This window comes from Sturnus vulgaris, chromosome W (genome assembly GCF_052056855.1).
Source record: "Sturnus vulgaris isolate bStuVul1 chromosome W, bStuVul1.hap1, whole genome shotgun sequence".
In the NCBI taxonomy this organism is placed as follows: Eukaryota; Metazoa; Chordata; class Aves; order Passeriformes; family Sturnidae; genus Sturnus; species Sturnus vulgaris.
Window position 1 is genome coordinate 29,078,077 of NC_142282.1, and position 27,028 is coordinate 29,105,104.

At 45.7% G+C, this 27,028-nt stretch overlaps 1 protein-coding gene across 1 annotated transcript in view; it reads right to left on the minus strand.

Moving 5' to 3' along the window:
• Positions 1 to 24,487: 24,487 nt before the first annotated feature.
• The window catches only part of LOC148220092 (syncytin-2-like), a 118,184-nt gene continuing 115,643 nt past the window's right edge, over positions 24,488 to 27,028 (minus strand). The window contains exons 3-4 of the mRNA XM_088155776.1: positions 24,764 to 24,766; positions 24,488 to 24,582 (exon numbers count right to left, since the gene is read on the minus strand). Of these exons, the coding sequence (XP_088011902.1) occupies positions 24,488 to 24,582; positions 24,764 to 24,766 (98 nt within the window). The remainder of the gene's footprint in view (positions 24,583 to 24,763; positions 24,767 to 27,028) is intronic.

Consider the following 27,028-nt stretch of genomic DNA (forward strand, 5'->3'; position numbering starts at 1 on the left):
GGGAGCAATACAGGGCGTAAAAAGAATAGGCCGCCAAAGAAATCAAAATGATGACCATTACACTGCTTATGCTTGCTAACTTTGCTCACACAAAATCTTTTCCAATGCAGCATGCGCCTCGGGAGAACGTATAGGTAACATTCACTAACATAACAAGACAAGAATCAATCTGCTTAAGTCTAGGGGGAGTACAAAATCCTTTTAAAACCTGCCTAGTAAGGTTGCCAGTATGGTTGCAAGGAGTTCAAGGGAATGTGCTGCATGAATTTATCTAACCACTCTGAGTCCATCCACAAAAAGATACAAAACATGCAGCAGAAATTACACAACCTAAAAGAAGAAGATGGTTGGGGCATTGACGAGTGGTTAAAAAGCCTAGGTCTTGGAGGATGGATTCGAACCGTTATTAAGTATGCTATTATGGTGTTGGGTATATTCTTGTGCTTAGCTTTATTACTACCTTGCTTAATAACTTGCTTACAAAATTTTATTCAAAAGACTGTCAGCAAAGCTTGGCATGCCACTCTTCTAGCTCAAAAAGAAAACGGGGGAAGTGTAGAGAGCCTGGTGCAGGAATAGCTGGAAGAAAAAGGCCATAGTCAGATCAACTTAGTAAAGCTAGCAAAGTGGGCCTCAGTCTCACGGATACAGTGTCCTTGAGATAGGGAAGGCACGCAGAATTGAGAAAAACATGAATGCCGAAGTGCTTAGCTAAGCCGCACAGCTAGACCAATGATGAGCTCAGATTTTGCACTATGCATGAGCTAATTAAGCACTGTATTTAATCGCCACTCTGCGTATCAATAAACGAGACTTTGCTGATGACCATATGGTGTCCGCGTCTCCCTTCTCCGACAGGTGGGGGTGCTAGCAAAGGAGATACGTGAGATGGGCCAGATGCTGAAGGAGTACGTCTCCCCAGCTGGTGAGAAACCCTCCCCCTGCCTTAAAGAGGGAGTCTCTGATGGTGCAGCAGTGGGACCCACAGACGTTACATCTGTCCAGGTTCCAGCTGAACTGCAAGGGCACTCAGCCGCAGCAGTTGCCCCTGTGGAAACTAGGAAGTCTAAGATGAAAACAAGGCACCCAGATAATAAGGGTCAGGAAGGGGGCCCCTCACAACCAGCAGGGGAGCCAGAAGTTGAGATCATCACCGAGTCCCTGTCATACGAGAGTCTCCGTAACCTGCGAAAAGACATTGTACGACGGGGCCGTGAGCCTTTTACAACCTGGTTACTGCGGGTCTGGGACCTTATGGGCAGAGGTGTGCAACTGGATGGAACTGAGGCAAGGAATTTGGGAGCCTTGACCCAGGACTCAGGTGTGGACCAGGTATTTGTAAGGGAGACAGGTCTCCTTTCCCTCTGGGAGCGACTTTTAATGAGTGTGAGAGATTTGTCCACAGGGAAGGAATGCAGGACCACCACCAGAGAACGGGTTGGAATACCCTTGAGGAAGGGATCCAACAGCTGAGAGAAGTGGCAGTACTGGAGGTGCTCTTTGGGAGGGATGGACAGCATGACAATGACCCTGACAAGGTCAGGTGCACAGGGCAGAGGTTGTGGAATCTGGCAAACCTGGGCCCATCTCAATATACCCCCTTTATTGCAATGATTGATGCTGATAACAACCAAGTGACAGTGGGTTCTGTTGCCAACAGGCTCAGGAATTTTCAGAGTATGATGGCTGGCCCAGTGCAGGCTCATGTCTCTGCTGTGGCTAAGGACCTCAGAGAGGAGTTTAAGGAGGAGATGAAGGAGATAAGGGAAGAGGTGAGGAAGATCAGTGCAGCACCAGTGCGAGTCATGGGCCCCAAAAGTAGACCCCAACGCCCCCCAGCTAGGGAGAGAGGGTACACCCCACGTGCTGACCTGTGGTTTTTTTCTACGTGACCACGGGGAAGACATGAGAAGGTGGGATGGGAAACCCACTTCTATCCTGGCAGCACGGGTGCGCCAACTCAGGGAGGGGAACACCAACAGAGGGAACACCACTAAAGTGAAGGTAGCCTCAGCCTCCCATGACCAAGGTGCAGGGTATTACAGAAGGGAAGATGATCTGTCAGATCCCCTTGAAGGAACCTCCAGTATGTATGCCCAGGAGAGAAATAATAACCAGGGCTAGAAGTGCCCTGCGTCTAGCCAGGGAGAGGCACGGGAAAACCGGATCTTTTGGACGGTGCGGATCCGATGGCCTGGCACATCAGAGCCACAGGAGCACAGTGCATTGGTTGACACTGGTTCACAATGTACATTAATACCATCAGGACATGTCGGGAAGGAACCTGTTTCAATTGCTGGGGTTACAGGGGGATCTCAGGAATTGACTCTGCTGGAGGCTGAGGTGAGCCTGACTGGGAAAGAGTGGCAGAAACATCCAATTGTGACTGGCCCAGAGGCACCATGTATCCTAGGCATAGACTTCCTCAGGAACGCCTATTACAAAGACCCAAAGGGATTCAGGTGGGCTTTTGGAATAGCTGCTGTGGCGGCAGAGGGCATTAAGCAGTTGAACACCCTGCCTGGGCTATCAGAAAACCCATCTGCAGTGGGACTCCTCAGAGTGAAAGAGCAACATGTGCCAATTGCTACCTCAACAGTGCACCGCCGGCAGTACCGGACGAATCGAGATGCCGTGATCCCCATCCACAAGATGATCCGTGAGCTGGAGAGCCAAGGCGTGGTCAGTAAAACCCACTCACCCTTCAACAGCCCCATCTGGCCTGTGCGTAAATCTGAAGGAGAATGGAGATTAACCGTGGACTATCGTGCATTGAATGAGGTGACTCCACCACTGAGCGCTGCCATGCCGGACATGCTGGAACTGCAGTACGAGCTGGAGTCCAAGGCATCAAAGTGGTACGCTACCATTGACATCGCCAATGCATTTTTCTCCATTCCTCTGGCAGCAAAATGCAGGCCTCAGTTCGCTTTCACCTGGAGGGGTGTGCAATACATGTGGAACTGACTGCCCCAGGGGTGGAAACACAGCCCCACCATCTGTCATGGGCTGATCCAGGCTACACTGGAGAAGGGTGGAGCTCCAGAACATCTGCACTACATTGATGACATCATTGTGTGGGGGGATACGGCAATGGAAGTATTTCAGAAAGGAGAAAAGATCATGGAGATTCTGCTGGGAGCCGGCTTCGCCATTAACAAGAGTAAAGTCAAAGGGCCTGCCCAAGAGATCCAGTTCCTGGGAGTAAATGGCAAGATGGACGGCACCAGATCCCCAGTGAGGTCATCAATAAGATCACTGCGATGTCTCCACCAACCAGCAAGAAGGAAACACAAGCCTTCCTAGGTGCCATAGGCTTTTGGAGAATGCACATTACTGAGTACAGCCAGATTGTGAGCCCTCTTTACCTGGTCACCCGCAAGAAGAACGATTTCCACTGGGGCCCTGAGCAGCAGCAAGCCTTTGCCCAGATCAAGCAGGAGATTGCTCATGCAGTAGCCCTTGGCCCAGTCAGGACGGGACCAGATGTGAAGAACGTGCTCTACTCTGCAGCCGGGAACCATGGTCTGTCCTGGACCCTGTGGCAGAAGGTGCCTGGTGAGACGCGAGGCCGACCACTGGGGTTCTGGAGCCGAATCTACAGAGTGTCCGAGGCCAACTATACTGCAACGGAGAGGGAGATCTTGGCCGCCAATGAAGGGGTCCAAGCTGCCTCAGAGGTGATTGGCACGGAAACACAACTCCTCCTGGCACCCCGACTGCCAGTGCTGGGGTGGATGTTAAAAGGAAAGGTTCCCTCAACCCACCATGCCACTGACGCCACATGGAGTAAGTGGATTGCCCTCATCACACAACGCCCCCGTATTGGAAACCCGAATCGCCCTGGGATTTTGGAGATAATTACCAACTGGCCAGAAGGGGAAGACTTTGGTCTTGCCGACGAAGAGGAACAGGAACAGGTGACCCGGGCCGAAGAAGCCCCACCATATAACCAACTGCCAGCAGATGAAACACGCTATGCTCTTTTCACTGATGGTTCCTGCCGCATCGTGGGGATGAACCGGAAGTGGAAAGCAGCCGTATGGAGCCCCACACGACAGGTTGCACAAGCTACCGAAGGAGAAGGTGGATCGAGTCAACTTGCTGAACTCAAAGCTGTTCAGCAGGCCCTGGACATTGCTGAAAGAGAGAAGTGGCCAAAACTCTACCTTTACACTGATTCATGGATGGTAGCCAATGCTCTGTGGGGATGGCTGGAAAGGTGGAAAAAGGCTAACTGGCAACGTAGGGGAAAACCAATCTGGGCTGCCGATGAATGGAAAGACATCGCCACCCGGGTAGAGAAGCTGCCTGTGAAACTCCGTCATGTAGATGCCCATGTCCCCAAGAGTCGGGCTAATGAGGAACACAGACACAATGAGCAGGTAGATCAGGCTGCACAGACAGAGGTGTCGAAGATAGATTTAGATTGGCAGCACAAGGGAGAGTTGTTCCTGGCTCGATGGGCCCATGATGCCTCAGGTCATCAGGGCAGAGATGCCACCTATAAGTGGGCACGAGACCGAGGGGTGGATCTAACCATGGACAGTATTTCTCAAGTTATCCATGACTGTGAGACGTGAGCTGCCATCAAGCAAGCCAAGCGGGTGAAGCCCCTCTGGTATGGGGGGCGATGGTCCAAATATAAGTATGGAGAGGCCTGGCAGATTGATTACATCACACTGCCTCAAACCCGCCAGGGCAAGCGCTATGTACTGACCATGGTGGAAGCCACCATTGGATGGTTGGAGACCGACCCTGTGCCTCATGCCACTGCTCGGAACACCATCCTGGGCCTGGAGAAACAAGTTCTTTGGAGGCATGGTACCCCTGAGAGAATTGAGTCAGACAATGGGACTCATTTCAAGAACAGCCTTATAAACACCTGGGCTAGAGAACACGGCATTGAGTGGGTGCACCATATCCCCTACCATGCACCAGCTGCAGGGAAAGTTGAACGGTGCAATGGCCTGCTTAAAACCACCTTGAAGGCACTGGGTGGGGGAACTTTCAAGAACTGGGAGATTAATCTACCAAAGGCCACATGGTTAGTGAACACCAGAGTTTCCACTAACCGAGCAGGCCCTGCCCAATCCGAGCCCTTGGGAATATCAAATGGAGATAAGGTTCCAGTGGTACACATGAGAGGTATGCTAGGAAAAACTGTTTGGGTGAATCCTGCCTCCAGCAAAGACAATCCCATCCATGGAGTTGTATTTGCTCAAGGACCAGGTTGCACCTGGTGGGTGATGCAAAAGAGTGGAGAGACCCAATGCATACCCCAAGGAGACCTTGTTTTAGGGTGAAATACCTATAGTACTGTGCCTATGTCTCTAACTGCATGTATGTATATATAATGTAACAGTTTAATTTTATATAGCGTATTAGTATGGGAGAAATTCAGGTGTGGATAATGTTGGAGGTTGAATTACGCCCTTTTCTTTCAGTGGAATTTTCTCCCATTGTTATGCTAAGTAATTGTGGCTACACCTTAAAACGACAGATAATGTTCTCTTGTAGGGGGGTGGCTGGAGGGGGAGGGGGGGGGAACCGGAAAAGGAAAGGTGGGACGGGGGGGTCTGGAGCGGGGCTCTCTCTCTCGCTTGGCTCGTGGAGTGGGAAGACAACCTGGGCTCTGCTCTGGCATCTTCCCCTGCCATCCCAGCGCTGAGATCCACGCTCCCTGCCTTTGGATATCGCTCTGCTGCTCTCCTAGCTCACCCTACTACCTCCGGACACTCTGCTGAGCACCACGACCGACACCGTGAGGGGGGAGTAACTTTCCCCATCCCCTCTCACCCCTGGGCCGCGGCCGCCATCACCCAGCCCTCTTCGACTGCGCGGGACCTGCCCTGCCCCCACAGCACCGGTAACAGCACAGGGAGACGGCCTGCGGCCAGAAGGGACTGGAGCGGAGCTAGACTGTTTCTGTTGCCAATTTTTATAGCTGTTGTTGTTTTTTCTGCTTTGTTAGATACCAGTAAAGAACTGTTATTCTTATCCCCATATCTCCTGCCTGAAGGTGTCTGAATTGGACCTAAAATAATTAAAAGGGAGGGGGGTTGCACTCTGCATCGCAGAAAAAGGGCTCTTGCCTTTCCTTAGACCATACCTGTCTTTCAAACCAAGACAGATCCTCTGTTCCAGAGCTCGGCTTCCGGGCGTGTGGGCAGCCATGAGCCTGCAGCAGCCGCAGAGGACACTGTGGATTGTGTATGTGGCTGGGGCGGCTGCCTGACACCCATTGGTCTGACAGCTGCAGGAGTGGCGTCTAGGCGGCATCGCCTGAGGGCCCCATGGGGGGCAGGGAGAGAGCAGGGAGTGACCCTGAGCGACACCGGAAGGGATATCCGTAGGGCCCAAAAGGCCAGCGGTGGAGTCGAGTTTCACGGGTAGGAGGCTGCTAAGCTGCTTGGAAAGCTGTTGCTCCTCTGCTCTAGGACAGACTGGGAGTGCTGTGGGTGTCCAATGTGGAGAACAGAAGGCTCCAGGGAGACCTTCAAGCCCCTTGCAGTGCCTGCTGGGGCTCCAAGATAGCTGGGGAGGGACTTTGCAAAAGGGTCTGGTCTCGCAGGACAAGGGGGTATAGCTTCAAACTGCCAGAGGGCTGGGGTAAATGGGATATTGGAAAGGAATTCTTCCTTGTGTGGGTGCTGAGGCCTGGCACATGTTGCTCAAAGAGGCTGTGTGGGAGCCCCATGGCAGGAAGTGTCCAGGGCCAGGCTGGAGCGGACATGGAGCAACCTGGACTAGTGGAAAAGTGTCCCTGCCCATGTCAGGATGTGGGAAGAAGATAATCTATCATCTCTAAGGTCGCTTCCAGTCCAAACCATTCTGGGATTCTAGGATTCATGGAAGGCCCTTTTCCAAGTGAAGTGTTGTATCTCTTGGCTCCCCACGTATAGTTGCAGTTCTTCTGGAACCAGGCCTGGCCAAGCAGCTGTGATGAGCCATGGGTTCTCATTTGGACGACTGTGATATATTTGCAGAGAGGAAGGCTGCAGACAGATCTTCAAGGCCCAGGTAAAACAAGCAAAGGATTGAATAAAAGCCAAAGGTTGGTTGTGTTAGTTTGCTGGCTGTTGAAATGGCCCCAGGTCATTTTCAACATTTCTAATTTGGATTTGTTTGAGTAAAAAATGAATGTGTTACCTCCAGCGTAGGCTCTCCAATGCATCTCCATGTGCTCCCATCTCTTTGTTGTATATCAGGTTCTATTAACTGAAGACAGAATCATAACACAGTAGTAAAACATTTAGAGGTGTAGTTAGCCAGCTTCAGGAGTTTTCAACTCTGATGTTGACTTTTCTGGTAACTGTAAGCAAGGCAACACAATCCAGTTACTCCACTTTTCCTCTCTGAGGAAAAGATGATATTTTTTTTTTCTCATTTTAAAAATAGCCTCGAATGAAGAGAGTTATGCATGTGGCATGTAGGATTCATTATTTCACCTTTCTCTTCGGCTGTTTTCGTGTACTAGTTTTTTTTTAAATTTTTTTCATGCTGTTCTCCATTCAGTAGGTTTGAAAGAATTCTAATTGTTGAGATGATGGTTCTTTGAAGGCTCACTTAGCCCACCTTTTGGGTGAAGGAAAGAAGAAGACAAGGTCCTCTAAGAAGAGTAAAAAGCATACTTTAAAGAGACATTCAGAGATGTCTGCTGATGCCATGCAATTACCATGTAATCAGCAGAAATGTTTGGAAAATCACCCATCAGTGGCTTCACAAGAAAGCCACACTCAAGGCAGGTAAAGAACAGAAGCATAAAACCCCAAAGGTATGAAATTGACAGATTTTCATTGGGAATGAGCAACTCCTGAATTCTTGGTTCTAGAACTAGGGGCTTGTAATAAATAGACTGTCTCCTTGCCAAACGTAAATTTGGTGTAATCAACTGCTCACTGCCCGTTGAAGTGCAGGGCTAGTAGACTAATATTTGCCATGGCAGGCATATTGTATGGCTTTCCTGTTAAAAAGAAATTGGTTTTGCTCATAGCAATCTAGATATGTACCCAGTCTGACACCTATTTTTTAGGCTACATTTCCAAGTAAATGGCTTCCGTGATGATGCAGTAAGTTTATGTCATGAACAGGAATGAAGTGATTGCATGCATCCTTTTTTACCCCAAGCCAGCTGCTGAATAATGAGACAGAGACTCTCACTGACGCCAAGGAGTGCCCAAACTTTTGGGAAAAGCACTGGGCAGATAAAGCCTATTACCACATTTCTTGCTAGCGTCTCCTTCAAAGTTCATGGGTTTGTTCATCTTTTAGAGCTCTACTAGATGTCTTTGTAGTTTACACGTACTAAATGTAGCAGGTATTGCTTTCATGCCGTCCTAATAGATTTGAAGTTGGGATCTACTCAGGCTTCAATGTCTCAGAAGAAGCAACGTCGATTCTTTGAATTCTATTCTTGAACTTGAGAATGGTACTTATGTAGTTAAATAATTAATTAAATCGAATTCACTTGAATGGAAAAATTGTCTTGTTCATGTAGATTTTAACTTGGGAAATTGATATTTGAGTTCTACTATTCATTGTTGTTGCTTTTCTGTATTCTTTGATTGCACAGATAGCAGATGTACTGACCAAGTATTCTGTGAAACTGCAGGAAATGTCCTTCCTCTTGGCAGCTGATGTTCACAAGCTCATTAACGCTAAGGCCATGGTAAATGTTTTACCTGGGGCAAGATAGCAGTCTGAATATTCCTAGAATGTCTTTTTTTCCCCAAATGAAATTCATTTTTTCTGCCTATCAATCACTGAAATATAGAAGAAATTTCTACTTGGTAGGGTATTGGTTATCATTTGTGTTCTTTTCTCCCCTCATTTTCTGTAGAAGAGACAATTTTTTGTTTGTTTTTGCATGTCGTATGCTGCTTCTACTTCTGGTTTTCTTTTTTACTACACAGAATATAAAGAGAGCACTGCTGGATAATGAGAGGGCAACTGCCAAGCTACTCTTGAATCGAAGGAAATCAGAGCTTGAGAAAGAAAAATGGCATCAACTGAAATGGCAAGGGAGAGTCAAGGACTGGAAGCTCATGCAAAAGAAGTGTGTAGTTCAGAGTTTCAGGTCAGAAATGTGGCAGTCTTCTTTTGGACAATGAGAAACACAAAGTGGCTAGTGTTCACTTTTGGTTTCTCTCAAATAATACTTGATCATTTTTTCTTTCAACGTGATATCATGTATGATGTCACATATATCATGTGATTCCATTCTACATATCTACTTTCCATCCTGCAGAGAATTTATTGCAAGTGAAGAAATACAGAATCCCCCAACTGTGAATATGGAAATGGAAAAGTTGGTAAAGGAGCAGATGGTAATTGCATTTATTCATCACTGCTATGCTGCTATACAGACAGATAGTCTGTTTATGATTCAACAATTCAATGGGACATCAAGTAAATAGCAAAGCAAAACTAACTACCGAAAGCACTATAAGGGCCAGAGATTAGCTTGGATCAAAACAGGTATTCTCCTAGCATTGCTTACAAAAATTCAACATGTGAAACTGAAGGCACAATGTGGTTTGTGCCTTGTTTTGGGCATGCCCGGAAGAAGGAAATTCTGATTTCACATATGGGAAAAGAAATGTTGACATTTGAATGAGATTGTTCATATGCCGGAAAAGGTTGCTTTGAAAGGTTGTGGAAGTCCTGTTAGGAAACATGGCTTTACAAGTCCTTTCCACCAGGAGACAACAGCTGCAGAACATCTGGGTGTGCCAGTGTTGAGAGCACCAGCAAAGATCAAAGTGGAGAAATTGGTGAACAATGGCAGTGGCCTGGGGGAGAGCACGTGAGCTGCTGGCTGTGGGACCAGGGGAGTCCTGACTGATTTAGGAGGCGTGTGATGGTCTGTGCCAGCAAGAGGAGTAGTGCTGTGGCCTTGGGACACTGCAAATACTGGAATTCAGTGGGGTGACTGGGCAGGCTGAGTGTCTGAGCTGCTGGAGGGACCGAGTTTGCCCACATGTAAACATCCAGTCTCACTCTTGCCAGCCACAGAAAGGAGCAGGATGTGGCTGCTGGCGATGCCTGTCATGTATATGTAGTGTATATGTGTGCTATCCCAGCCTGCTGGGAACACTTTTTCTTTGTGACTGCTTGGGCTTAGGGAGAGAAAGCAGTCGTAATTTCTGACGTTTCGAGTTTGCTCGAGTTTCTCAGGCTGTTTCTGAAGCCACCCAGAGTTCTCTTCCTTGAAGCATTTCAATTCCTGGTAATTTTCAAAATTCAAACAGACACAGCCCTAAGCTAGTTGATCTGACTTCAGAGCTATTCTTACACTGAGCTGTTGAATGATCTGATCTCCTGAGATGTCTTCCATCTCAGTTTATGACCTGGTTCTTGTGAAAAGTAGGATCTTTTAGCCTGGAGAAGAGAGGTTTCTGGAGAGACAGTATGGTGGCCTTTGAATATGTAAAGAGGGTAGAAGACAAAGGGAGAAAGACTTTTTCGGAAGGTTTGCAGAGACAGGGCAAGGGCCATGCTTTCAAACTGAAATTAGGTTTAGATTGGCTAAAAGGAAAATCTTTTCTACAATGAAGCTGGTGAGTCACTCAAATGGGTGTTCCAGAGAAGTTGTGGATGCCCCATCATTGAGAGTGCTCCTTATCAATTTGACTAGTCTTGAGCAATTTGATCTACTGTAAGATCTACCGGACAAGGAAGTTGGACTAGATGATCTTTAATCACAGACTGTTGTATGATTCCATAAAAGACAGAATGCAATGAAGCGCATATTTCAGATTTTGGTGCAGACATATTTATTATTTCTCAATTTATGCATCATTGCAATGACAACTTGTTAGCTTCTGAAATGATGAGCTGAGATTGATTTCCTTCCTTAGTTTCATTTTCCCTGTTATTCCTTCACTCTTGGACTTTTTTTTTCGCTAGATTTCCTCTTTCAGTAAACTGCCCTGAAGTATCACTTTGCTCCCCACCTGGCTTTTTTTTTTCAATGACATCTTTTCACTGGTTCGTTTTGGGCCTTTGCTGCTTGAAGTCCAGCAGCCTCCTTGTATGAGCATTACGGAGCTTTCTTTAGAGCTTCATCACTATGCAAAAAGCCATAAATTAGTGTGTTCGATCTCACATACCATCAAGTATCACACTAATATTCCCTCTGCTGAATAGCTGGTTGGCTTACATAGACCAGCCATATACCAGGAAATCCAGAGGGCTGCAAGAATCTTGGAGACTACTCCTGCTGTTCATTGAAATTCTGGACAAGTCACGTGAGGTATCACATTCTCTTGAAAGAAGTGTATATCATCTCTGACATTCTAGAATGGGCTATTAATATTGTCATGAGTTTCTGCCTAGACTTTTTAGTATGCAAAGTCAAATTCAAATGATCTGAAATGATAGAATTCAAGAATTTTTTTTTCCCAGAATCGAAGTATGATGGAGTTACATAGGGAGAATCTTAATCTTAGTTATTCTATTCCATCTCACATCATGGCTGGGGGCAGGGAGAAGGGAGTATCTTTGGGGGACAGTGGGTTCCAGTGTAGTCAGTAAGCTGGGCAGAGGAGCCATCAGGTATTGTCTGTTGTTGTTGGGGGGGGATTGATGTGAACTCTTCCTTTCTTGTACCCTGCCACTAGTACTGTTGCTAAAATTGTTTGTTTTCACATCCAAGTGACAAAATCAGCACACTTAATGGGGGATGAAGAGGGAGCAGCGACCTCAGAACAGGAGGAAGAAGAAGCAGAGCCTGTTGTCCTCCAGAAGAAAAAAACACAACTGGCCAACTTTGCATCATCTGTGAACTTCCTGGGCGTGTGCTCTATCCCCTTGTCCAGATCACTGATAAAGATATTAAACAGGACTGGGCCCAAGACTGAGCCTTGGGGACCAGCTGGATGAACTCTATTTCCCACCACTCTGTGGGCCTGGCCATCACCCAGTTTGTCACCCAGCAAACAGCCCACCTAACCAAACCATAAGCAGACAGTTTCCTCAGGAGAATGATGCAAGACTCATTGCAAAAAGGATCAGGGAGATGCCTAGGAAGAGTCTCAGGTGAATCCAGGAGACTATAGTGGAGGACTATTCAGTTTTCCAATCAATTTGCTTAAAAAACTCTGCAAAGGTGCAATAAAGAAACAAACAAACAAACAAACAAAAAAAGCAGACCAATCAAACACACAAAAAACCCCAACCAATAATCCCCAAAGAGGCAAAAAAGCCCACAAAAAATCCCACCCTAAACTGAAAAAAAACTCCAAACCCAGCACATAAAAAAATCAGGGTGAATGTTTTTAGTAACTTAAAAAATAACAAAACAAAACAAAAAAACCCAGAAACTCACATTTCTAAAGGTGCTGTCCCAGCCAATTCTCTCAGCAGGGAGGACATCCTGAAGTGGAGCCAGTTGGAAGAAAGCAGGACAGGGCAGCACCTGGGCCATTGTCACAGGACGGCCCTGTGGCTGCCCCATTGCCAAAACCTGGACACATAAATCAAACACAGGTATGCACATGTGATTAGACACAGCAAAAATATATTTGTCTGAAAATAATACCGGTCCATTTATATCACTGGAAAGAGCATAATGCCTCGTCTCAGCTTTCTTTTCAGTCATTACAAATGTTTCAAAAATATAGGAGTGCAGAAAATGGAAATATCCAAGATCAACATGAGGACCAATAACAAACATTCCATTTTTGAAACTGCATTGGGAATCCTCTGCAGAAATTGACTCAGAGCTCTAAGATTTACAAAAAAGACCAAGAGTATTGGAGTCAATACAACACAGTGTCTGGAGACTTCAGCTGGTTGCCTTGATTTCTCAAATATGATGGAGGAAGCACCTTAGCAACTACAGCTGCCAGTTCTCTCAGGGCCCTGACATGCCTCTGGGTGGGTCCCATGGCCTTGCATGTTGAGGTTCCTCAAGTGGTCTGAAAGCTGACCTGCTACTATGGCTTAGAATCAAGTCCACCAGTCCAATAACCTGACAGATGTGGAAATAGTGACTGGCAGTAAAAATTGAGACCAACACTTGTTGAGTACCTCAGCCTTCTCCTTGTCTGTTGTCACTAGTCCTGTCTGGCTTATGGGGCTGGGGGGGGATAGGGGAGGTGTGATAGGTTTCTTTTCATCTCCCTATCCCCACTGAAATACCCGTGGGTGCCTTTATTATTCTTATTTTTGGCATGCTTTTCCAAATTCAGCTTCAGCTGAGCGTTAGCTATACTGATCCCATCCTCACACACTCATGTGTTACCACTGTATTTTCCCCATGATTTGTCTCACTGTGTATTGTCTGCATATTACCTTCTTGCATCACATCCATTAATTTTCAATAAACTTCTGGCTTTAACTTGTTTTCAAAAAAAACTTTTTGAAACTTTTCACCTCAGAAATTCACCTGGGAAACCCAAAATCCCCAGATTCACCCTGCAGTCCTCCCTGGGATGCCCAGCACTCACCTGGAAACTCCCAGAATTCCACAAATTCCCCCCAAAATTCACGGGGAACCACCAAATCCCAGGGTATTTCAGAAAATCCAACCTGCAACCCCCAAAATCACTCAAATCACCCCCAAGACCCAGTCCCCCCAACACCTCCCAAATTCACCCCAAAATGTCTCCAAGCCCACTCAAACCCACCCAAATACACCCAAATCCACCAAATTCGCTCCAAGACCCATCTGGGACTCCCAAAAATCACCAAAATTCCCTGGGAAATCCACATGCATCCCCCCAAATTCATCCCTAAATTCTCTCACGACTCCCAAATGCTCACCTGGATACCCCAAAATCAACAGAATTCACCCCTAAATCTTCCTGGCATCCTCAAAACTCACCTGAGAACCCTAAAATTCACATGTATACCTTAAAATTCACCAATTTTCCCCCAAAATTCCCGAGATCCCTAGAATTCCACTAATTCCCCCTAAAATTCAACTGGGACTCCCAACATTCTAGAAATTCACCCCTGTCCTGGGGTACAATGCAAAAATGTGTATTCTATCACCATCTGTTAAAATGTGGGAGGGGTGGTGATCCTTATTTCTGTGGGAGATATCCCCTGCTGATGTGCCATCTGATAAGATCAGGGGGATGATCATCGTTATCTTTTCACAACCCATCCTTCCTCCAGAAGATATATTCTGTTAATGGGCCATTAAATCCTCTTGTGTGACTGATAAGATTACATCATCCCATTGGGAGATGCTCCAGCCAGGGGGAGGAGCCAAACATTTCCTACCTAGATAAAAACTGAGATTTGGAACACCAAGGCAGTCCTTTCCACTGGATCCCAGAGGAAAGTTGAACCTTTTTCCACATCATCGCTGGATCTTTGGAGGAAAAATGCACCTTCTACAGGAGCACTGCTTCAACTGAACCACAATTGTCATCCAGGAGGACTGCAGCCACCATTTATACGGACTGCTACCAACACCCTGACTGACAGGGTGTCAGGTTGTATTTCTGACTTTGTTGGTGGTTTTTCTTCTATATTATTGCACGTATTTTATTTTTTCTCATTTCTCCTATTAAATTGTATTACTGACTTGGAGTCTCGCACTGGTTTTACTTTCAAACCAACACATTTATTGGCGCCCAAGGTGGGGCACGAAAGGTACTGAGAAAGGTCAGTATTACAATTTTGTATTCACCATGATTCTCAACATGCTTACATGAGTTTTATATCTTGTTCTCTATATTTTTCCGCACATGGGGAAGTATCTGCCAGCTGTAATGCTCCTGTGTAGACCAGGATATGGTATAAAAATTGCTTTATTGGCCTATTATGTCTACTGCATGATAACCTCTGAGGCAATGAACATAATTCGGAATATATACTCGACTTTGTTTGCTTGTCCTAGTCTAGGTTGCTGAATCCGGGGTTTTAACAATCACACCCAGCCCTTGGGGGGAGGGGTAAAGAATGATTTTTTCCAATCTTTCCGGCCTGATTCCGTAGTTTTTGGAAATGTTGAGTTCCCGCTGGATGCTAAGGACAGCATAATATTGTTGTTAGTTCTGCTTTGTCTCCTCTGCACAGACTACAACATGCAGGTCACAGATGTGGTTGAGATTTGCACGGCTTGGACCAGAGATGTATTCCCGTTACCTGGCAATGCTGCAGTGGAGGGAAGGTGAGGACATGGTAGGCGTCTTGGCCAATAAACTAAGGATTTATGAGGACACTGTCACAGCCCCATTTCGTACCCATGTCTCATCCGTGGAAACAAGGCTGGTGGAGCAAGTCTGAAGCTTGATTGAAGAGGGCCATCAGAAACTAAAAAAAGAACTTAAGTAAAACAACTACCAGATCTCTCCAGAACCAACAAGAGTTTCTGCCATTAGGAGCCAGCGTTCCTCAGGCAGGGAGAGAAGACACACTCCACGAGGTAACCTCTGGTTTTTCCTTCAGAAGCATGGAGAAGACATGAGGAAGTGGGATGGAAAACCCACCTCCTCCTTAGCAGCCCGGGTACGTGAGCTGAAAAGAGGGACACCTACCACAAGAAGCTCATCTAGAGTCAATGCTGCTCCAGTCTCTCATGTACAGAACTCCAGACAGTATCAGAATGATGATATGACTGATCCTCTTGAAGGGACCTCAAGAACCTATTTACAGGAAGAGACCGACGTGTACCAAGATCAGGAATAGAGGAGCCCTGCCTCTGGCCAGGTAGAGCAGAGGGATAATCGGATCTATTGGACTGTGTGGATCCGATGGCCTGGCACATCCGACCCACAAAAACATAAGGCTTTGGTTGACACCGGCGCCCAATGTACTCTGATGCCATCAAAGTATGTAGGAGAAGAATCCATCTCTATTTCTGGGGTAACAGGAGGATCCCAGCAGCTGACTGTAGTGGAGGCCAAAGTGAGTGTAACTGGTAACAGGTGGCAGAAACACCCCATCGTGACTGGCCCAAAGGCCCCATGCATCCTTGGCATAGACTATCTTAGAAATGGATATTTCAAAGACCCAAAAGGATATCGCTGGGCTTTTGGGATAGCTGCTGTAGAGACAGACGATATTAGAAAACTGAACACCTTGCCTAGTCTTGCAGATGACCCCTCTGCTGTGGGACTACTGAGAGTTGAAGAGCAACAGGTACCAATCGCCAGAACAACAGTACACCGTCGGCAATACCGTACTGACAGAGACTCGGTGATTCCCATCCATGAAATGATCCTTAAACTGGAAAGTCAAGGGGTAGTCAGCAAAACCCATTCACCCTTCAACAGCCCCATCTGGCCTGTGCGTAAATCTGAAGGAGAATGGAGATTGACCGTAGACTATCGTGCATTGAATGAGGTGACTCCACGGCTGAGCGATGCTGTGCCGGACATGCTGGAACTCCAGTATGAGCTGGAGTCCAATGCAACAAAGTGGTACGCCACCATTGACATCACCAATGCATTTTTGTCAATTCCTCTGGCAGCAGAATGCAGGCCTCAGTTCGCTTTCACCTGGAGGGGCGTGCAGTACACCTGGAATTGTCTGCCCCAGGGGTGGAAGCACAGTCCCACCATCTGTCATGGACTGATCCAGGCTGCACTGGAAAAGGCTGAAGCCCCCGAACATCTACAGTATATCGATGACATCATGGTATGGGGCAGCACAGAAGGGGAAATCTTCGAGAAAGGAGAGAAGATTATCCAGATTCTGCTGAAAACTGGTTTTGCCATTAAGCGAAGTAAAGTTAAAGGACCAGCTCAGGAAATTCAGTTTCTAGGAGTCAAGTGGCAAGATGGACATCGTCAGATCCCAACAGAGGTAATTAATAAGATCACCGCTATGTCTCCACCTACCAACAAGAAGGAAACACAAGCCTTCCTAGGTGCCATAGGCTTTTGGAGAATGCACATTCCTGAGTACAGTCAGATTGTGAGCCCTCTCTACCTGGCTACCCGCAAGAGGAAGGATTTCCACTGGGGCCCTGAGCAGCAGCAAGCCTTCGCCCAGATCAAGCAGGAGATTGCTCATGCAGTAGCCCTTGGCCCAGTCAGGACGGGACCAGTTGTGAAGAACGTGCTCTACTCTGCAGCCGGGAACCATGGTCTGTCCTGGAGCCTTTGGCAGAAAGTGCCTTGTGAGACTCGGGGTTGACCACTGGGATTCTGGAGCAGAAGCTACAAAGGATCTGAAGCCAACTACACTCCCACAGAGAAGGAGATCTTGGCCGCCTATGAAGGAGTTCAAGCTGCCTCAGAGGTGATTTGCACAGAAACACAAGTCCTCCTGGCACCCCGACTAACAATGCTGGGTTCGATGTTCAAGGGAAAGGTGCCTTCCACACATCACGCCACTGACACCACATGGACCAAGTGGATTGCCCTCATCACTCAGCGCGCCCCTATTGGGAATCCAAATCACCCTGGGATTCTGGAAATAATTACAAACTGGCATGAAGGTGAGACTTTTGGATTGTCTTATGAAGAAGAAGAGGAGCAAGTGGCACGTGCTGAGGAAGCCCCACCATATAATGAGCTACCGAAGACTGAAAGACGATATGCCCACTTCACTGATGGTTCCTGCCGAATTGTGGGCACTAACTGGAAATGGAAAGCTGCAGTATGCAGCCCCACACGACAAGTTGCACAAGCCACCGAGGGACAAGGTGGATCGAGTCAGGCCTCAGAGCTAAAAGCCATCCACTTGGCTTTGGATATTGCTAAACGAGAGAAGTGGTCAAGGCTTTTATCTCTACACTGATTCATGGACGGTAGCTAATGCTCTATGGGGATGGCTGGATCACTGGAAAAAGGCCAACTGGCAGCGCAGAGGGAAACCCATCTGGGCAGCTGAGATTTGGAGGACATTGCTGCCCGAGTAGAGAAATTGACCATAAAGGTTCAACACATGGATGCACATGTACCCAAAAGCCAGGCTAATGAAAAACATCACAACAACGAGAAGGTGGACCGAGCTGCCAAAGTGAAAGTATCACAGGTGGATCTAGACTGGCAGCACAAGGGAGAATCATTCCGAGCTCATTGGGCCCATGATGCCTCTGGTCATCAGGGGAGAGATGCAACATACCGATGGACCCGTGACCGAGGGGTGGACCTTACCATGGACAGCATCTCACAGGTCATCCACAACTGCGAGAGCTGTGCTGCAATCAAACAGGCCAAGCGGGTGAAGCCACTGTGGTACGGTGGACGATGGTCAAAGTACAGGTATGGGGAAGCCTGGAAAATTGACTACATCACCCTTCCCCAAACCCACCAGGGCAAGCGCTGCATACTGACCATGGTGGAAGCAACTACAGGATGGTTAGAAACCTACCCTGTGCCTCATACCACTGCCCGGAACACCATCTTGGGCCTAGAAAAACAAGTCCTTAGGAGGCATGGTACCCCCGAGAGAAGTGAATCAGACAATGGAACCCATTTCAAGAACGGCCTTATCAACACCTGGGCCAAAGAACATGGTATTGAATGGATATATCATATCCCTTACCACGTGCCAGCTGCTGGGAAAGTTACACGGTCTAATGGACTCCTTAAGACTACTTTGAAAGCACCAGGTGGTGGAACCGTCTAAAATTGGGAAATGAACTTGGCCAAAGCCACCTGGATGGTTAACACCCGAGGGTCCATAAAATCGAGCCGGTCCTGCCCACTCTGAACCCCTGCACACAGAGGATGGGAACAAGTTCCCTGTGGCACACAGGAAAGGTACTTTAGGAAAGACAGTTTGGATTAATCCCACCACAGGCAAAGGCAAACCAATCCATGGGATTGTTTTTGCTTAAGGACCTGGTTGCCCTTGGTGGGTAATGCAGAAAGATGGGGAAACCCGTTGTGTACTGCAAGAAGACCTAATATTTAGAGAGAACTGTATGTAAGGTTTCATTTTGTATTATATATCTGTAACAGGGTATTGGTTTGGATATGATGTAGATGGTAATAGAATAAGGGGTGGATTATGTCCGGGGGTACAATTCAAAAATGTGTATTCTATCACCATCTGTTAAAATGTGGGAGGGGTGGTGATCCTTATTTCTGTGGGAGATATCCCCTGCTGATGTGCCATCTGATAAGATCAGGGGGATGGTCATTGTTATCTTTTCACAACCCATCCTTCCTCCAGAAGATATATTCTGTTAATGGGCCATTAAGTCCTATTGTGTGACTGATAAGATTACATCATCCCATTGGGAGATGCTCCAGACAGGGGGAGGAGCCAAACATTTCCTACCTAGATAAAAACTGAGATTTGGAACACCAAGGCAGTCCTTTCCACTGGATCCCACAGGAAAGTCAGACCTTTTTCCACATCATCGCTGGATCTTTGGAGGAAAAATGCACCTTCTACAGGAGCACTGCTTCAACTGAACCACATCTGTCATCCAGGAGGACTGCAGCCACCATTTATATGGACTGTTACCAACACCCTGACTGACAGGGTGTCATGTTGTATTTCTGACTTTGTTGGTGGTTTTTCTTTTATATTATTGCATGTATTTTATTTTTTCTCTTTTCTCCTATTAAACTGTATTACTGACTTGGAGTCTCGCACTGGTTTTACTTTCAAACAAACACAACCCCAAACCTCGCTACCCGGTATCCCCCAAAATTCCACAAATCCTCCCCCAAAATCAACCTGGGACCCCTCAAAACTCACCTGGATCTCCCCAAATCGCCCCACCCCAAATAACCTGGGAACCCCCAAATCCCCAGAATTCAACCCAAAATTCACCTGGGACCCCAAAAACCTCCAAATTCGCTCCAAAATGATTGGCAAATTTACACACTCCATTTTCCCACAAACGAATCTAGAGCTGAATCATTAAAAAAACCCTGTATAATCAAGGACAAAGTACCTCTAACTAATTAAGGTTAGAATGTGGTATGTTTATTCACCGGCGGGCGGCACGGGAGTCAACTCCGAAAGGCGTGACGGCCCTGAACAAGGTTCTTTGCCATCTATTTATTCCCCAAGATCGTACATACAATACATATGCCTAACCCCAGCACCTCCCATCCCCATCCCATATTAAAATGAGCCCATTAGTCCTTCACGCGTGCACAGCTCTTCTCTTGAATTGGGTCGGTGGTCTCGAAATGGGTCAGTGGTCTTGAAGGATGAAGTCAGGAGAGTCTTCATCAGGTCTCAGTGACCCTCTGGCACGATCCAAGGCTCCGTGCTTCATGGTTAGCAGTTTACTTATTTTACGTTCTTCTGTACGTAAATTTATAATAGCAGATAATTATACCAATTAGCTCTAGCCTAAGCATCTAGTAATTATTAACCTACCATTTACCTACCTAACTTACATCTTGGTCATGGAAACTACATCGACTCTTAGAAAAAATCTTAACTTTTTAAAACGATGATTAAGAGCCCTGGGTACTTCATATACAAACAAAACGGAAAATACCTTTCTATTCATTCTCAGCAAAAAGGCTTCCCATTCCTCCTTCTTTTGGACAAAACTGCCTTCACTTTCAAACTTATTCTCTTGCTCACTTACCTGCATAATGCTTAGTCCCTCTTCTGCATGCTCATTTTCTTCACTTTTACAAGGAATCCTCTCCTCATCTACTTCTTCCTCTGCTTCTTCCATTTCCTGTGCAAAGATCACCTGTTTCTCTGTTAGATTTGTTTCTCCAGCTCATTTTTGACAACTGTCCCTATCTTGTGGCACCGCTGGCTCGAGAGAGGTGATTGTCCTGCTCTGCTCTGGGCTGGGACTGAGCTATCTTCAAGCCCTGGAGGCAATTTTGGATGCCACAACGTCAGAAAGACCTCTGGCTATTGGAGAAATGTCCAAAGGAGGGACACAGAGATAGTGAAGAGGCTGGAGGGGAAGCGATACAAAGAGTGGCTGAGGGCATTTGGTTCAGCTGCAGAGAGGACACTGAGCTTAAACCTCACTTGGGACCTCTCACCTCCTCTCAAGGGCAGCACAAGGACATCTTTTCTCTCTGCTCTCTGCGAAGAGGGACAGGAGCCAAGGGAATGCCAGGAGCTGTGTCAGGGGACGATTAGGCTGGCTATCAGGGAAAGGTTTTTTTCCTCAGAGGCTGGTCAGGCACTGAATAGGTTCTCCAGGCAATGGGCACAGCCCCAAGCCTGCCAGAGATCCAGGAGTGTTTGGTCAATGCTCTCAGGGATGCAGAGGGTGGGAATGTTGGAGTGTCTGTGCAGGGCCAGGAGTTGGACTTTGACGATCCCTAGGGGTCCCTTCCGACTCAGGAAACTCTTACCATTTTCCCCTCTTTCCTCTCCTTGCACAATGCTCTCAGCTTACTGTTTCACTGTATGTTCCCCTTCTGAAACCTCCGCTACTTCTTTCCAGTTCAAGCACAGTTCTACTGCTTACAATCCAAATATATACAGACTGAAAAACAACCAAAAAGAAACACCTGTTTGGAATGTCGTGGTCTTATTGGTTCTCACACTATCAAGTCGATTGTGCCTTGCAAGTTCTAAAAGCAAAACAACAACAAAAAACACCCACCACACCGTTTTAACATAGGGATTTGCTTTCTTCTAAGAAATCCATACCCCTTCTCAAAATGGATCTATTTCAGTAAGAGATCACCTTTAATAGATCACTTACTATCTAAAGAACCTGGAACACTCAAATCCGTAATGATAAGCCTGTTACCTTGTCGTTTTCTGTTCCAAAGGCAAATGAATTTGCTCAAGTGCCGTTTGTAACAAGGACAGAGTTCAAAGTGCGGCTCTGAGAAATGTTTGGGTTTCCCTCTCCTATCTCTATCAAAAGCACTTTCTTCAATGGCTGAAACAATACTTGATATAGTCTGAATTTTAAAGGTCATGAAAATTTTCTCAAAAGTGAAAAATTAATGTAGCAGTCAGGTTTTAAACCAACGGGAATTTTTGTTTTACCTGTTTGAAGTTTTCCTTCACACTAAAATGCTGGCTGATGGATACCTAGAAGAAATCAATTCCCACAAAATGCTTCTGGGTAAGCCATTGCGTCATCCATTACAATTTGCTTCAGTGTCCCGTTCCTGTCCAATTGAAGGTTCCTGTTTAAGAGACTCAAGTACGGAGAGAAATAAAATTAAATTTGACTACAGTGCCTTTAAATCTAAATCGAACTTCCTGATCAAGCTCATAAAACCTTTAGGCTAAATGTTGCCATTGATCTGTTTCTACTGAACACAATCACGTCCTGGCTTGTTACAGGTTAGTTCATTACAAAGAAAGAAATGCACAGAAGTTAAAATATTTCCAAAGAAGCATTTGACATCATTACTTTTGGATGCGGAACCATTCTAACACTGCTTACATAAGAGGTCAAATTACTGTCTTCCATGTTAGTTCTGCACTGTGCTCAGCGGAGCCTTTCTGGTTTATTGGCCTTTGACTTGGACATAAAGCTGTGTCTTGTTCAGTAGGGACATTATTCTGTATTTTTACATGAAGTGAAAACCACTCTTTTTCCATACCTTCACACAACAGCATTAAAACAAGGCCTAAGTAGTACAACCAATGTTCAAAGATGCTCTACCTTTTAAGTTGACGATACTAAATTCATACCTTGTTCTCATTTGATCTCAAGAAGAAAGGGTGTTCTCCAAATACTCCTTCAGCTTTTCCTCACAGCTCACCGTTTTGCTTTTTTCTAAAATTGTATCCAGATCACTTTCATCATCTAAGGCCACATAAAAAAGCTAGTAAAAATGGTTTCGTAGATACTAAAATCTCCCCAACTATTTAGGATTCAAGGAAGTTAATTATGCACATATATTCTCCACCCAGAAGAGAAAGCTTCCTCAGCAAAACTCATCACCTATGAAAATCTTCCTAGATAATGAACATCTCTGACACTGCCACCCCAAGTTGGTTGTTGTAACAATGAGAACCTCACATCCAATCAGACTCTAGACCTGCACAAGATCTCGTAATAGCAACTTGCAGCCACTTTCTACAGAAAGCAGCAGTGATCTCTATCACTGTTGCCATACCAAGAATAAGACAGGACTGTCCATTCAGCGTGAATCAAGCAGTTAGCAAAAATGCACCTGACAGAATGAAACTGAAGAGGAGAAATTCCCATCTAAAAGTCAAAGATTACATTTTTAATTTTATAGCAGGTATTTTGAATTTCAGAGGGCTCTTTGCATTAAGAAGTCCTGTCTTTATAGCACACCCTTGTTTCTATGTTTCTACCTCTATTATGGCCATTTAGCCGTCTCCTTAAAATCACTCCAAAGAAAAACATTCAAGTGAACAAGTTCTTTATAAACTGCTGGAAGGTGAAATGAATGAGTAAGAGGATATGTAACATGATAAAAGGCTGCCTGGAATTTTACGACTGGTATCCAACATGGCGTCTTCTATCTGGAGAGTAAAAAAAAATCAGTCTCCAAGTAAACTGCTAAGAATGCGGATTATCAAAACTTTTGTTTATTCTGGCACCATAAAGCAACAAATCACATTCTATAATTTATCCCTTTAGAAACAACTGCCCGACTTTTTTTATGTATAGAAAAGATTGGAAGACATTTGGGAGATCATTTCCAGCTATTCCTAAAGTCTGATCTTAAGCAGACTGGGCCATACGTCATTCATCGCTATCATATGTATTTCAAATAGAAATGATCATAAAAATACAATCTATTTATATTACAAATAATAAACACAAGAATTATGAACACTTCCACGTGAAACTCTTCCACACCAAACTGTTTCTTTGGAGTGTTTTGTCACACTATGGACCTCCTTCTAAGGTTACATCAATAGCCTACAACGCAGTAGGCATTGCAGTTGGGAGCACAGGAAGAACAGACTAATCCCAAGGAGTGATGAAAATATATGTCATCAAATAAAAGAAATGCACATCTGTTGTGTTGCGTTCTTTAATGTTAATATTCCTTCTGTGTTGATGGTTGGTCCCAGTTTCGTTCCCCTAAGTTAAGTACATAATGATTTTTCCCTTTCCCTCCTTTGCCCTAGTCAGTAATCCTAAACCCCTCCCCTTTATCTGGAACCTTCCCTGTCCCTCACCCTAAACCCTGCCCCACTGGATGTCAATCCTTTGTAGCCCCTCCCTTTTTTCTAGAAGATTCTGTGTCAAGCATTCCCTTTTGTATTCATGTTTGGTTATATTGTATGTATTTCCCCCACGGTTTACCTTACTGGCTCAATGTACCCCTTTCCTGGCCTTCTGTACCTCGCCCCGTTAACCGTTCTTGGACAGAGTTTTGTGCCATCCCCTTGCTCCTTCCCCGTACTTAAGCCTGTGTAGAACCCCTCAAACTGCCTTTTGCGGTTCCCTCTCCCAACCGCCTGACCTGTTGCCTCTTCCTTCAGTAATTCCCTTCCCCCAGAACCGTAAAAGGTCTCTCCTGCGCCTCTTTGTCCCTCCCTGATGACTCGTCCAGGCGTAGCTGTTGCTACGCCTCTTCTGCGGCTCCCAGAGTGGTGCTGGGGAGGGGCCACTCACCGACGCAGGCTTCCCGGAGCTAGCCGGTAGCCCAGGTGAGGTGGGCAGTGGGTGGAAGAAACGTCATACATCCAAGTACTCCACTACTTCTTCAAACCTACATTTTAGTTTCTCAGTCATCTGAAGCATGTAGGAGTGCAGAACTTCAGCATCTTCTGCTGTGCAAATGTTCATATCCAACAGGGTCATCTGAAGGAAAAGAAGAACAAATTATTGACATGCACAGAAGAAATACTGTGTGGCTTTCAGAGAGCCTGGCTAAACGTAGTGTTTCTTTTCTTGTGATGGACAGAGATAGATTCAGCCTCCTACATGCCATATTAAATTAGTCAACAATACCATCTGGTTGGACACAAAGGGAAAAAGTGAGGCAGAGGTGGACTTTCTTTCCCAAGATAAGACAGATTTAGCACAAGGGCTGAGGCTCCTTGCATCTTCCACATTCATGTAGGACAGCACTCCCTTCATTACCGGCATTTGTTACGGCTTTTCCACATTTCAAGTACAAATACCAACTACTACTGTGAAACCAAACGGATGGCTTACTTTTTGAAAAGAGTAAGGTGGAGGTTAAAAAGGAATTCCACTTGTTATCTCAATGTTTGGTGCATCCTCAGACGCATTTTTCTCTAATGACACATTGGACCACGGCTATCACAGCCAAAAGCTGTGGCACTCAACTTGCACATCTGCCCTTTCTCCTGACATTTGCCCTCGACCAGCTCATACTGGATGCTCATTTTCTCCACGCACTCCACATTAGTGCTGTCTGAATGCTATGGAAGAGACCACAGTCAAAATTCCCATCTTTCATAGTGCAGTGTGACATGGAAACATGACAGAGGCCATGTGCTGAATCTCAGCACACGGAACAGATCCCAGCAGTGCCTATAGACTTTTGCCCACAGACAGCAGACACTACCAGCCAAAGAAATCAAGACATTTTCATACACAGTTCTTTATCATTATGCTTCAAAGCAGCAAGGTACTTACAATCGCTACCAACTTCTTTGCTACCATACAGGCTACAAACATCCCAACAGGATGTGCTCTGGAGCAAGAGAAGGCGGGCACACTGAGGGAAGGCATGCTGCAAGGACACAGAGAAAGGGAGTATCTCCAATACTTCCCCTCTTCTTCTCATACTTCCCCTCTTCTTCTGCAAGAGTTAAAAAGGAGTATTTTTGTATGATTGAGAAGGGATCCATGTCAAAATTAACTTTTGATTTCCCCCAGATTGATTCTAACCAAGACAGTTCCTGCTAGATCTCACCATGCACAGGTGTTTGTACAGGCCAAAGGAGAGCCATGCCACAGGCAGCTTCTTTGGCTCTTACTGCCCCCTCCAAGCAACTGAGAAGGTATGTGGGAACACACGGAACAAAGAATAGAGCAAACATGCACTCTCAAAGCAACTGTCTGCCTCATCATTGCCGGGAAAAAAGAAAATATTGCTTGAATTCCAGACTGTTCTTAGGATTACCCGACCTACCTAGACTTTTGTTTCAATTCTCCAGAGTTCTGCACCATTCGCTTCCATCAGATTTGGCACGTTTGGAGTCAACAAGGTGCTATCAAAGCAGGAAACAAGAGTCAGGTATCCTAAAATACAAACCAGTCAGTACTTCAAATATAAAATTATGAATCCGAATATCCATACTACTGGGCTTTCTTTTATTTACAGCCATCTTGGCAATGAAAATAAACCTGAGATTGTTGTTGTTCAAGGCCAGCTGTTTACTGCCCGATAAGGAACTAACTGTCATCTACCTTGTTCCTATATCCACCGTAAAAAACCTCCCTGTACAGATCGTAATGCATTGCACCCACACCAATGCGTCTTGTGTTCAGGATGGATATTCAAAAGTAGCAACGTCAGATTTCTATCCAGACTCCCCTCTGAATTTATTACGCAAATAAAATCCCACGCCATGGAGAAAAAATGCCTTGACAAAAGCACCAGCTTCTAGCTCTCCACCCATATTTGCCCATTTCTACTATGTTTCAAGATTTACTTCTGCATTCCTCCATTTTTAGAGCCTGATCGCCACCTATTAAGTGTAGCTGGGGCACTGAAAATCAAGAATGCATTTTCTCAATTCAAAAGAGCTGTACAGAAATAGGTGTAGTCCCTGCCTTATTGCTGCATTTAGCAATCGCACATTGACAGGAAGCAAAGTGCATTTTGTAGCCAAGTCCTTCATTAACTCCAGCAACAATTGCTTTCCTTTATGCTATACCTTCTTTTGCCATACCCGATATATTGCAAAACCTTCAATCTCTGCTCACTGAGTACCATCTGCTCCTTTATCAACTTGTCCATTTCCATATTCACAGTTGGGGGATTCTGTATTTCTTCACTTGCCATAAATTCTCTGCAGGATGGAAAGTAGATATGTAGAATGGAATCACATGATATATGTGATATCATATGTGATATCATGTAGAAAGAAAAAATTATCAAGTATTACTTTGATAGAAACCAAAAATGAACGCTAGCCACTTTGTGTTGCTCATTGTCCAAAAGAAGACTGCCCCATTTCTGACCTGAAACTCTGAACTACACACTTCTTTTGCATGAGCTTCCAGTCCTTGACTCTCCCT